The following is a 14,228-nucleotide window of genomic DNA, read 5'->3' on the forward strand; positions in this document are numbered from 1 at the left end:
ACTATTTTTGGGCAAATACTTGAACTACTGGTCTTTCCTACTGAGTTTTTCTCTAAAAAGTCTGTTAAAAAAAACTACGTATGCTAAACAGATTCAACACACACCAATATTCTAATATTAATGTGTATCATTAACTTTAGGATGCTAAATGATGAATAAATGAAGTGACTTACCTCAGCTGCATTATCATCAAAATATCTTTTTTTCAATTCAGGATCCCAATCCAAAGCAAGGAAAGATCTTTCTAAGATGAAAAATATATTTTCCTTTTAAAATACCTAAAATTTTTAATTTTAATTTTAATTCATCAATGTTTAAATAATCATTTTTATAACATTTTTGGGTAACCAGGGGATGAATTGTTTCATTTACTTCAACAACTACTGATTAAGCACCTATTAGATCTATGCCAGGTGCTGTAGATAAAAGATGAAAACCAACACAGATTAAGAGTTATTTCCAAGGACATTTTCATGAATTCGCAAATTTTGAAAATGGATCATATCAGCATGAGTTCAATATAAAGCTGCAATAAAAGATTTAAGTAGATACTATCTATTTCTAAAATTAAAGTCTCCAATTATAGTTAAAATTGTTTTTTTTTTTTACTTTAGGAAATGATAAATGAGTATAAATTCTGCATATAAATTCTATAGAATCAAAAAAATCAATATGCTTTCAATTAAATTTAATGTTCATCTTTATTCAGAAACTTACCATCTAATCTAAGCTGTCTGTCATCAAATCTAATATGTCTAGTATCATCTTTGATGTAGTTGATATCAGTATTGCCTAAATTGTTGAACTGGAATGTAAATAATCTCTTTTTGTGTCCCATGAGAAGTTGACCTTTGCAAGTTTCCTCAGTACACAATCCATTTTCAGAGTCATTGTCTCCTCCAACTGAATCTTCAGATTGACTGTTTTCATTCTCTGAAGGAAGTTCTTGATCCTGACTGGATTCATCATCTGGCTCATCTGTTTCCATTTCACCTAAGGAGGAATCAATAATTAAACAGCAATAACAACACCAAAAAAATTCAAATAAGTCTTAAAATATATTTTCTTTACTCAAATCCTAAATGGAAAATTAATAAATTACTTCGAGTAAAGGCTTTTTCATTGAGGAAATTCACTAGTTAAAAAAATAAGTCCTAGGGACTTGAAAAGTGTTTGCTCATTTTTCCTGGCCTTCACTGCATTTATTTCATTATAAAGAACTGCTATGCCAGGGACTGGAAATAAAAGAATTAAAACCCACAGTCTAAAAGCCATTTCTGAGGACAATAATTAGCAATTTAAAAAAATGAATCAAATTCTTATTGATGATCAAACAGTGAAGGAAAACATTTCCTAAAATTTAAGCAGGCAATTCTTACTTGGGGAACATTCTTCATGTATTCCATTTGGGCCATTCCCATTAATATTTTGGTCCTTACAGTAGTGTAGGGATCCTTCTGTTTCTTCAGTTTCAGTAGATGTTTTTACATATCGGCTAAAATAAAATCAGGGGAAGCCATAAGTTGCATATAATACAATGTCTAATCTCCCCTCTCCCAATAGTCTATTGCAAGTCAGTCACAAGTAACTTTTTAATGAAAAAAATCTGTTGGGCAGCATTCAGACCTGGGAAATAATTAAAGGTAAATTTATATTATAAAACATAGTACCACAAATAAAACTGACCAATATATATATACACACACATATGTATGTATATATATATATATATATATACATACACACATATATATAATCTTTTATTTCTAATAAGTAAGTTTAATTCTAAGACTTAAACAGTTTAAATTTTACTTTATTTCTTAATCATTTCCTTCAGACTTCATTTCTATAGATGTTAAAATAAAGGAGTAAAAGAGAGTAAACAGAAGGGCACAAATAATTTTAGGGGTCTAAAGAAGAATCTCTCAAAATGCTGCCTATCTCCTGAATCCTCTAAGAAAAACAGCTACCCACACATGTCCTGAAAGTACTTTCAGATGCTTTCTATTGACATTTGTATGTCAATGCTTTCTAATATATTTATTTAGATTTCTCATTTACTTTATAATGTAAATTGGCAGGCACTTACCACATCCTCAACAATAGAAGATTATAGAGTTTTTCTTCAGTATTATTTCGAGGTACTGCCATAAGAAAAGGTTGGCCAAAGAGTGATGAACCACTATGGTGGCTATAACCTGTGTGTCTGTACTTTTCTCTTAAACAAACAGGAATTATGACTTGCTCAGTATCTTCTGTTCTGTTGATGGTAATTTCAAATCTGTAAGAAAAATAGTGCCCATAAAAACATGAGTATGGCATATTTCTTTTGAAAATGTGTCTTAGGTAATCTATTGCACAGCACATGATGTGAACTTACACATAAATATCATCCCGTTCCATAATACTATTAAGATTTTCATCCATAGCAAATATTCTGTGAAATCTGTGATTGTATATATCAGTAACTATCATCTAAAAGGAAATAAGAAAAATTTCAATTAAATTAGAATCCATAATGCCAGAAAAATGAAATATTTGATTCTATGTGCTTGTCTCAAAACTCCCCCAACAAGCTTACCTTATCAGCTGGTACCCCTGACAAAGTGGATAGAGCTGTGCAAAGATCTAGTATATTTCCAATTTTGGGAACAACTACTTTGTACTAGGTGAAAAAACAAAAACAAAAAAGTTACAATTTGGCAATTTTTGAAGAATATAATTGATTTAGGTGAGAAGACTTTCTTTGTATACTATCACTTCCATCAAACTCTTAACAAACCTCTTAAGGGGTAGGTTGATGGTAATTTGCATTACTTTAAAGATTTGAGTTATTTGTTGACTTTAATTCTTTTTATTTCTTTACTCTCCAGTCTCCTACAAAAATGTGATTTGTCCCATAATAAGACTTATTTATACATCTCTGTGTACAACTAGGTCAGCTAATTCATGAGTTAATGACAATAACATTCATAATTCATTCAACAACTCTGCACAGAACAAAAGATCTATCCCTCAGCCTACACATTTCAAAAAATGCTTAATTTTGTTCAACTATAGAACCAGGTGATACAAAAGATGGCTCAATAAAATGTTCTTTACTAGCAAAATACAAAGCCAGAACTAGATACAAGTTATTTTTCCTCCTTTATAGTGGGGTATAGTAAAAACAGCAGTGGGCTCCTTGCTCTACTACGGCTTATGTTCTTCCACGCCCCTTTGATAATTCTAGGCCTAGTTTTTCTCCTTTTGCTTTTCAACCTGCTGTCATTCATGACCATCTAACTCAACTGAACCTACTCCTTCCAAAGTTACAAATGATCCAATTGTCAAATCAGATGGCAGGCTTCTTTCTTCTGAAGTTCTCTACAACATGACCCTATTTTGGTGACTGGTCTTCTTCCGGCTACTGTCTTGGGTTTGGGTCTCATGGTATCCCTTTCTCTCTTGGTCTTTTTTCCCTGTCTACCCCTTCTCTTACCATTTCTTATTTCAACATCCATACCATTTTCCCCTCCTGCTCAATTGTGTGTGAACAATAAAGCTTTGTCCTGGCCTGTTTCTCTCTCTTCCTACACTCTTCTCTATACAGATGATTCCAATATCTATATATTCAGCTATGAGCTCTGCCTATTGGATAGTTAAACTAGATGCCTCACAGGGGACTCAGCTTCAACATCCAAGAGATACTGTCTTTTTCCCAAAACACCCATCTCTTCCAAACTCTATTATTTCTGTCAAGGGCATCATCAGCCTTCTAGTCAGCCAGGTTTGCAATGCTACCTCCTCAATCCCTTACGACACATATTTGCAAAATCATACCTTATTTTTTTTACCATTATTATTTTTAAATTGAGAATTTTTAATTAATTTAGAATATTTTTCCATGGTTATATGACTCATGTTCTCCTCCCAGCCCCCTCCAGTCGAAAGGCAATTCCACTGGGTTTTACTTGTGTCATTGAAAATCTTACCTTTTCTAACTCTATGACATCTATCTCTTTTCAAGTGGTCACCAGCCTCCTTTAAGCCCTCATCACCCCTGGCCTGGATTATTGAAATAGCCTCTTAACTGTCCCCCTTCTTCAAGTTGTTTGCCACTATAATCCATTCTCTACACCGTTTTGGGTGTTTGCCTAAAGTATAGGTTTGACTACACCACTCCCATACTCCATTAAAGACCAAAGTCTCCCTAGTGCCTGTACCATAATATAAATTCCTTTCCATGGCTTTTAAGGCTTTTTCAGTCTGTGAATCTTTCTCAGCCTTTAAAGCCGTCCCACCCCGACCCCCATCACTTTTATACACATTGTCCTGTCTGTGAACTATGTTGACCATAAAGACTGGCGTTGCTGCACCCACCATGACACATACTATTTCTTGTCTCTAGTGCCATTGCACTAGCTGGCTCTCATCCATGCCTGCGATAGACTCTTTCCTGACCTCTGCCCCCTAGAATTCCCTTTTTCCTTCAAAATTCAGGTAAAATTGAACATGAAACCTTTCCTGCTCCCTCCAGCTATCAGGGATCCTCATTATCTTTTAAGTTGGACATAATTTTACATCTACATGCTATTTCCTCTTATAGTGGGCAAGCTCCTTGAGGGGAGGGACTATTCCTTTCTGTATGTGTGTCCCCAGTCCCTAGCACATTGTCTGGCACACTATATGAGTCTAATAAATTCCTCCGGATTGATCCATGTTGTGAATGAAATGGGATATCAGTAGCAGGATGGAGAAATACTTCCTGTTAGTCTTGAGTGTGCTTTCATACTACAGAAGTTTTATATTATGTATTATAAATCATAAATACTTACATGTATAAGAATTAAAATGTTTTCCAGAGATCAAATGAATTTTGGCTTATTTATGTCATCTGATCACTATCTTTTTACCTCCAGGATTCAACATGAACTTCATGGCTTGCATTTAAAGCCCTTCAAAGCCTGGTCCCAAACTATCCTTTCCAGCTTTAATATATAGACACTACTCGCCACCATGTCCTCTGAAGTCCAGATTCTTGATATTCTGCACACACAGTTCATCACCTGGCTCCATGTATTTGCAGCTGGAATGTGCTCACTCCTTCTTTGGGATTCTCAGACTTCTGGGTTTCCTTCAAATCTCAGCTTAACGAGCCATCTTCTATCTGAATTATTTCCTGACCTCCCAACTCCCAGTTCTTAACCTATTTTCTCCCTATTCCTCATTACTTTGTACTTCAATTCTGATAGAATATAAGCTACTTTAGGACTATTTCATTTTTGTTTCTGTATCTTGAGGGCTTATCCCAGTGCCTGTCACTACCTAAGTGCTTAAAAATGTTAGTCTAATAATTGAAGGGTCTGCTTTAAAAAAACCTTGTCCATCTTTTTCTTCAACAAGTCAGAATATAAAAATTATGTGTTTTTTTTAAAGAACACTTTGGTAGATAATTAAACATTAAGAAAAAGATTTCCATTAAAATATAGTTTTGTTTAAAATGTAAAGCTTGAAAAGGTAACCAAAAAATTCTTATACGGCTAGAGAGCCGGAAGGGACTTTAGAGGCCACTGAACTCAATCTGCTCAGTTTACAGATAAGGAACCTGAGGAAAGCCTAGAGAGGTTAACGGATTTACCCACTGTCAAATAGTCAAAATCTTCTCTATCCCAATTTGGGTTCTCTTAAAGACTCGAAATATTTTTTCTTTTCACAATTTCCTGTGCTTCACCCTCCCACTTGCCCTGTGATTTGCAGAGATGCAGAATTTAAGCACTGGAAGGGGCCTCGTTACTTGATCAGACAGAAGATCCAACTAGTTATGTCTTATAATAACTATATTGAACAAGTCAAGACCTGAGTCCACTAAATCTAGCTATGTTTTAAAACTATTTTGTAATCCAAGAATTGTGGCAATCAAGATCATATATCTGAAAGTAAAACACAACAGAGATGGAAGCTGTAATATCACTATTTTTCTCCAAGTACAGGGAGTACAGGGAGTTCCGTCTGTGATGGTTACTGACAGATAATGGCCATCTCAATTTATGTGTTAGGTAGAAAGGTAATTCAATGACTGGATTCCCTCTCCCCCAAACCCTATTCATTCTCTTTCTTTACATAAACAACAGAAGAAATGATAGAAAGTGAGAAAAGGAGAAAGCGAGTCAGCATTAATGGGCTCACTATATAGAACAGATTTCATTCTTTGAGCTAGAAGCTTATATTTATAACTAGAATATAAAACCTGATTATAAAAGGCAAGACACCTCCCTCTGACCTCATCAAAACAAACCCTGATGTTATATCAACCAGAGGGTAGAACATGTTCTATCTATGAATTGTTCTTAGTAAATAAACTTGTTTCTTCATTCCTGCCAAGAGTTATGGGAGAAGCCCCAAAGAAGTGAAGCAGAAACAGGGATATTCATGAAAAAAGCAATTTTACTTGACAGAAGAGGAAGGATGGAACAGGGAAAGGGTAGATCCAATATTTCCCAACCTAGGGAAAGCATTAATAAGGTTAGGCACACCAATTATGATTTGGGTTTGAGGTAAAAGTCCACAGTATACTTCTGGGTGACTAAGCAGTTAATACAATTCAGAGTTCGGATATTGATCTGACATGTAACTCACTGTGTGCTACTTTGGATAATTAAGTTTCATGTACCTCAGCTTCCTTGTCTGGGAAATGGGGACAACAAGATAGAAATGACCTCCTCTTCTAAGGAAAACCACAGCAATCCTTAAGAGTGCTATATAAAGTGTAAATAATGCAGACCCCTCTGGCCTTTTCTAGTCCCAGTCTGATTCCTAGGGGAGTTTGGAGGCACTAAAATATAAGCCACAACTAAGAACAGATATATTTAGTTACCTGTTAGGTCAACTGGGGGAAAAAAAAAATCTATGATGAGTTAATTGGATTATGGCTTACTATTTGGCAATGTATGCATAATGTATGATCACTGCAATTTAGAGAAAGCCTTGAAATCTTTGCAAGGAAAGGTAAAGATGTGCATCTGCATGTGCGTGTGCATGTGCGTGTGTGTGAGAAGCAGTGGTGGATCTTTATTACTTTTGACCAGACTCTTGGGAGAGAATTTTTCCCTATATTATATTTAATATGGCATGCATTCACCCATAGGCAGAATAAACAATTAAATGACCAGATTTCAAAGGTACCTAAATAAAATCATCTTTATTACTAACCCTGCTCAAATGCTCCATGAAGAACCTATTAAAATCCAAAAGGCTGGGTGGTAAAATTCAGATGTTAATCTGGGAAGGGTAATATATTAATGTAATTTATGTATTAACATCAATCATTAATTCAAACTACATTATCAGATTATTTTGTCAGGCCTTTGATTTAGCCATAATGAGTATGACATATATTTTAATTTTATGGTGGATGAATATCAGAAAAATATGAGAAACTGTCTTAAGTGTCATGCCAAAGTAGGAAAACTTGATATAGTTAAGAGGTTAAACAGAGGATACTAGGCATCTTAATGAAAAGAAGACTCAAAGAATGGAGGATCTGAGAGATAAGTAATATTATCAATCTATTTTTAGTATCACATTCTGGGACAAAACTGAGTGAAAGAATGCAGCTATCTAATACATACTTGTGAGAAAACACAATAGAATGTAAGCTCCCTGAGGGTTGGGACTTTTATTGGGAAAAAAATACCACACCATCATGAAATTTTTTAATATTCTAAAAATTACGATGCTTAAAATTCTTGAGCTCATAAATTCCATCTAAACTGGGTTTGAAAATGAAGGTTCAAAATTAATTTCTTTGAATGTTATAAGCAGGACATAAATAGTGCTATTTACCTGGAAACAATAATATTTACCTGCATAGGTTTGGTAAGTGGATCCATTCTAACTAAATAAACTTCCAAGGTACGCTCTTTTTTCATAGGCAGTGGAAGAGTCAAGTAACAAAAAGGATCAAATGTTACTGAAATCTTAGCGCACTCAGGACAAACTAAGGTTGACTTGAAAAGGCCATGAAATATATCTACTATGATAGAATCATTTCTTTTTAAGTGGTTTTCCCAGGCTTCTTCAGCAACAACCTACAAATAAAACAAATACATTTTTACAATACACTATTGCAAAATTACAACTTTTACACAAGATATTAAGGCAAGAAAATTTACCTTGTCAGGCCTTCCATCAGCATCCTTCAATTGAATATAAGGTTTTTTCCTAATTCTATTCAAATCTTCATGTAGACCATCTAAGAGGAAAGCTAGTAATTCTTGGCAGTCTTGCTGTTGATACCCAGAAAACTGAGGTGCAAAACGTCCCACCTGTGTCTGTAATGCAAGCAAAAGAGTTAAATCTGATTAATGAATTTTTAAAAAACAAGATTATACTTGTTTTGATGAATCAGAACTGAGGGGGGAAAATTCAACAACCCACATATGACAAATAGATCCCTTAAGAAACAATTCTGTCAGTTACTATTCCTTTGGTATTAGGCTTCTCTGTCATCTATACCAGAGAGAAAAAGCAACTCGGATTTTTCTTGAAATTCACGGCTTACTAGATTTAGAGCTGGACAAGTTTCTTAGACATCATCTGATCTAACTCTTGCATTTTTATAAATAAGGAAATGGTAGCAAGAGTGGTTAGGTGATTTGATTAAAAGTCACATGAGGCAATAAACAGCAGACTTAAGCCTTACATATGCTGGCTTCAAACTAATAGCCCTTTTAAAGCACTTCATTCCCCACTATGTTTCTCTTATCTTCAACAGAATGTTTTATGTAAAGATTTTTGCCTAATGAAATAATTAAAAAAAGTTGACACCAGTCTTTATATCACTCATTTGACAGGATCACCGATCTAGAGTAGGAAAGGATCTCTAAGACTAATTCCCTCATTTTACAATTCATCTCTCATTTACAACTCTCCCTCATACCAAAGAAAAACAACAAAGCACAGTAGTTTTTCAGTTGTGTTCAACTCTTCCTCGACATATTTGAGGTTTTCTTGGCAAAGATGATGGAGAAGTTAGCCATTTCCTTCTTCAGGAAACAGAGGCAAATAATGTTAAATGACTTGCCTAGGGTGACACAGTTACTAAGTATCTGAGGCTGGATTTGAAATCAGGAAGATCAATCTGCCTGAATCCTAGGCGGGTACTCTATCCACTGGGCCAACTAGCTGCCCTGTTAAACAGCATTAAATTATTCTGCCCTAGTGATCTGCTAGTTTTCTGTTATGAGAGGAGTTATTTTTCATTATATATTCTCCAGGACTTTTAGTGTTTAAAAAAAATTACTCAAAGTTCATCTTCCTTTCAAAGATCTTTTCATTTATATGGCGGCAGTCACTGTTACCATTTTCTTGTAAAATTTTATTTCAGTTCATATAATTCTTCCCATGTATATTGCATTTTTTTCAAGATTCATAATTTCTTACTGTTGTAGTCATATGTCTTAGGTTTTATTTTTTATCCATTCCTCAATATATATATATATATATATATATATATATATATATATATATATATATATATATGGTTCATTCTATTTTTCCAGTTGCTTGCTACTACTGGCCATGAATATTTTGGATTGTAATGGATGGTTGGGTTTTTGTTTACATCTTTGGGATATATCCCCAAGAGTAGGACTGCTATATATAAATGCATTAGATAGTTTTCTTGCATAATCACAAACCAAAATCCAGAACTGTTGGATCATTTCACTGTTCTAACCATAATGCTTCATGGGTCTTTCACCTCGAAGCTCTTTCAATATGGGAAGGCTTCTCTCTTTTATAATTTTTACTGATATGGATGCTGTAAGCTGAATCTTGAATTATTTTACTTTTGATTTCTCTTATTATTAATGATTTAGGAAATGTTTTCATGTCATTATTGATAGTTTGTAATTTTTGCGAAAAAATGTTTCTATCATTTCACCACTGATCTACTGGAAATGGCTCCTGGCTTTTTGTAGGTGAATTCAATAATCTCTTAACTAATTCAACAACCATTTATTGTCAGTTTTGCAAATGCCTTTTATCAAACTTAGAATGATAATGTTTATAATTTAAAAAAGATAATTTGATACTTTAAAACAGAAAAATATGAAAAAGGAAAAAAGAAAAGATAAAATGATTATACTCTGGATTAAAGACTTGAAACCACTAAAGATTGAGCAAATAAAGTAAATAAATTTCTTACTGGAAATTTATTTACTAGAAAATTATTTTATTTATGCCAATGGAGAAGTATTCAGTATAAAAATAAAGGTAATATTTATGCCTTTGAGAGGCAATAGGATTACTAATATTTTTGTTTTATTAGATATATGAAAAATACAATCATATTTGTACATATATGCACAAACACATATGTTGCATACATGCATATTTTTAGTTTTTGGAGGACAAGATAGTATTATTTTGAAAAAAGTTAATTTAGATTGCAGCATTCTTTCTTTTAAAATTTTTAAATATCTTGTTTTTACATCACTTTGATTTTGGAATTTATTTGTTATTCACCTCTCTTATAACAACAAAAAAAATCATTTCAGCAAAACCAAACAGTATAAACAAGTCTAATAGTATATGCAGTATTAAAATATTGTTTTAAAAAAGAAAAACAAATACAGACAGTAACTTGGAGAGAAATAAAAATGTTGCCCTGTAGATGATCTTGGGGAATTTATGTTAATAAAAAACAATGACCTGTAATTAGTATTTCAATTCCCTGTAATGTAAAGGGAAACAAACTAGTTACTTCTCTTATAGTGTTCCCAGAAAATGTTTCTCTCAATTTTTTTCTTTATGGTCACATATGTACTAGGGTGTGTATATGTATGTTTGTGAGTGTCTCTTTATGTACCCTATAGTTTATATAAGACCAACTCAAAATTAGTTTGGTTTTACTATAGTTGGAGAGCACCACTTGCCAAACATAAGAAACAAAGAACTCACACTCCCTTCAGCATTAAAAGAGCAAATATTTTTGTTCAAAATAAATTCAATTAATAGTTAAAATACATCTTTTAAACTGATGTTGTGGTAATAATTTTGTGAAAAACCATACTGTAGAGCAAGCTGAGCTTTAAAAAAATGCATAGGGCCAACATTTTCAATCATGATAAACTTTCAATCCTGTGAATTTAGAGAAGGTTTACAATTTTTTTTATCAAAAACAACTTGTGAATTCACAATTTCATTAATATGGGCACTCCCTCCCACCCACTCACATCATACTAACCTTAAAGGCTCTTGGGGTGACATAGCTGTATTTTCCAGACCACATTTGCTTGATGAGTTCAGCGTAAGATTTTGCTATTTCACCTCTCATTCCTAAGGGATTGTCAAAATTCAGTTCTTCTTGGTACTTATCATTGAGGAAATATTCAGTAAGTGGAGGGGTGTTGCTCAAACACTGCAAAAGTAAAAATTGGTGACCTCAAGTAAAAGTAAACATAGGGTCACAATTTAAAAAGATTTAACTATAATGTGCTGGGAGGAGCAGATTTTTCCCTTTAGTAATATACATATAGATGACTTCTAATTACAGTTTTTTTGAGGTTGTCAAGCTTTTGGTCAAATAAAAACACAATTAATCCACTCATTTTATGCTCCCCAATTTAATTTTAGATGCTTAAGAAATAAAAACTCTAAAGTAATATTTTGGTCTGTCAAATTTAGAACCATTATATTTTATTTCAATTTGGGATATGAAATATTTTTAAACTTCTTTTTTTAAAATTAAAACCCTTACCTTCAGTCTTGGAATCAATACTGTGTTCCAAGGCAGAAGAGTGGTAAGGGCTAGGCAATGGGGGTTAAGTCACTTGCCCAGAGTCACACAGCTGGGAAGTGTCTGAGGCCAGATTTGAACCTAGGACCTCCCATCTCTAGACCTGGCTTTCAATACACTGAGCTACCCAGCTGCCCCCTATTTCTAAACTTTTAATTGTAGCAAATTCTCTCTTAACTGAAAAAGTGAAGTTTATAATTGGATGTGTATTTTTTAATCTGTTTTGATGTTTCCCTACTAATTCAGTACCCTGTGCTGCCTAAGTAAGTAACAATTACAGGATCATGCAAGCAAAATAAATTGCTTTCAAAGGTAAATATGTTGCTTATTGCCAGTTACCCATAACCAATAGTGTCCCACAAAGCCCTTCTTTTTGGCTATGATACCTGGTGGGCATGGTTCTAACTCAGTTTAGCAGAGCCTGGTAAAGCACGGTCATTTAGATCCCAGGGCAGGTACGTTTTTACTTTTTTTATTTTCCCAACATCCTGGCAATCCAAATTTCTTTTCAGGAAAAGCTAAAAACTGTGGATAGATTTATTCACTATTTCTTGGGCCAAAATTAAATGATTTTATGAGCTAAAATTCAGTTTTTAATATAATTAGTAGAAACAATGCAATTTTAAAAAACCCTCACCTTCCATCTTAGAATCAATACAGTGTATTGTTTCCAAGGCAGAAGAATGGTCAGGGCTAGGCAATGGGGGTTAAGTAACTTGCCCAGGATCATATAGTTAATTACACCACTTTGGGTTTTGCTTAATTCCACTTAGTGTATGCTACAATGGACAAACAGAGTTTGTATATTCACAAAAGGTACATATTTTCTTGTAGGAAAATTTGTTTTTGTGGTTAGCAGGAAAAAAAAAAATTAAAAATCAGTTGCCAAAACCTATTTTTTGAGATAAGTGATTGATTTTATTGTGAAATATTACAAATTAAAATTTTGATTACTTTTCACTTGGGTTACTGTGAAAAAACAACCTAGATGGTAACGATTTGGTACCATAGTATAGTATTAAGATATCAACAGAAAAATGTTAGAAATCGACTAATTAAAAAAAATAACTATGGTGCTGTTTTGGCTGGGGTTAGACACATGATAGCTGAACAAAAATCATCTAAGTAATTATAATATCTATTTAGGGACTTTACTAGTGAAGTTAACAGAGAACTTAACTCCTGCCAAGCCAAAGTGACAATTTCCTATACTAACTAGGATTTACTATTGGACAACTTGTTTACTGTGAGGTTGACTTTAATAGTTTGGAGATGGGTCTTAGGAACTATTCAAATGGCAAAGTAAGTATAAGGAGGGAGACCCAGAATAGTGGAATTTGCTGCTGAGAGAGATAACAGCCTCCTTTGTTGCTCCTACTCTCTAATAACCTTTACCTTTTCTCCAGTTTACTCTTTTCTCATTAACATAGTGAGCAATGGTGATAGGATCAAGGAAGACAGAATAACATCTAATTGTCACAATCTGGTAATATTCTCTCTTAAAAACAACAACAAATATGGCAGGAAACTCTTAGGTAGCAAATAAATATTTAAGTAAAAAATGAAGTTGCTTTATCAGTATTTATAAAGGTTTATTGTGTAAAAAAAAACAACTTAAGGAGTTACAGGGGGAGTGGAAGGCAAAGTCCCTTTCTTAAAGGAACATAAAAATTAATAGATATTAGGGAGATAAGTAAACACAAACACAAAAAAGCAGCACTTGAATGTTCTTATCACTATGTGAGTGCAGGTATCCTGAAAGACTGTGAGGCTGAAATGAGATAAGGTAAAGTGATGTGCAAAATTTAAAGCTCAGATAAATGCTCTCTATTATTACTGTTGACAAAATTAAAAAAACAAAAGAAAATAACTTTTCAAACCCATGACCAAACCCAGCTGGATTTAGATAAATACATATGTCTACATATTCAGGACAGGGGGAAGAGAAGCAATGGTTGGAGTGATTATGCTCTCCCTCCCCCCAACCCCACTTCTGACTTGTCAGGGTGTTCCTTCTTAATCTCTTTTATTTCATTTCTCCTAACCATGGCTGCTCCACAAGGTTTTCTATTCTAGTCTCTCACTTGGCAACCTCATTGGCTTCCAAGGGTTTCATTATCTCTATGTTGGTAACTTCCAGCTCTATATACTTAGCCTACGTAGTCACTCTCCTGAGCAGCTACTACCAGTGACATCAAAAACTGGATGTTTCATAGGCATCTCAAATTCAATGCAGCTAAGCAGAATTCATTATTGAGCCCTCTCGCACTCTAATACTTTGCTTTTCTAAACTTCCCTGTTTTGGTTAAGGGTGCCATTATCCTCCAGTCATCCACGTTCAAAACCTTAGCTGCTATCATAGGTTTTTCATTCTCTCTTATTCTGCATACCTATTTAATTACCGAATTACAATCTGTACTCTTAGTTCAGGCCCTGAGTGTCTCTG

General features: G+C 33.8%; 1 protein-coding gene across 13 annotated transcripts in view; it reads right to left on the reverse strand.

Annotated features, from left to right (window-relative positions):
- Positions 1-14,228, reverse strand: part of USP15 (ubiquitin specific peptidase 15) — a 166,889-nt gene that overhangs the window by 9,050 nt on the left and 143,611 nt on the right. For 11 of the 13 annotated variants that reach the window (XM_001363289.4, XM_001363206.4, XM_007502824.3 and 8 more), the window contains 9 exons: positions 11,231-11,404; positions 8,154-8,312; positions 7,845-8,069; positions 2,582-2,665; positions 2,381-2,475; positions 2,090-2,281; positions 1,380-1,495; positions 718-993; positions 174-244 (listed from right to left, as the gene is read on the reverse strand). In XM_001363289.4, the coding sequence (XP_001363326.1) occupies positions 174-244; positions 718-993; positions 1,380-1,495; positions 2,090-2,281; positions 2,381-2,475; positions 2,582-2,665; positions 7,845-8,069; positions 8,154-8,312; positions 11,231-11,404 (1,392 nt within the window). Of the gene's footprint in view, positions 1-173; positions 245-717; positions 994-1,379; positions 1,496-2,089; positions 2,282-2,380; positions 2,476-2,581; positions 2,666-7,844; positions 8,070-8,153; positions 8,313-11,230; positions 11,405-14,228 lie in introns of those variants that run through there. The other 2 variants (XM_016425599.2, XM_056797690.1) reach the window with 2 other exon arrangements.

This window comes from Monodelphis domestica, chromosome 5 (assembly GCF_027887165.1).
Source record: "Monodelphis domestica isolate mMonDom1 chromosome 5, mMonDom1.pri, whole genome shotgun sequence".
Taxonomy (NCBI): Eukaryota; Metazoa; Chordata; class Mammalia; order Didelphimorphia; family Didelphidae; genus Monodelphis; species Monodelphis domestica.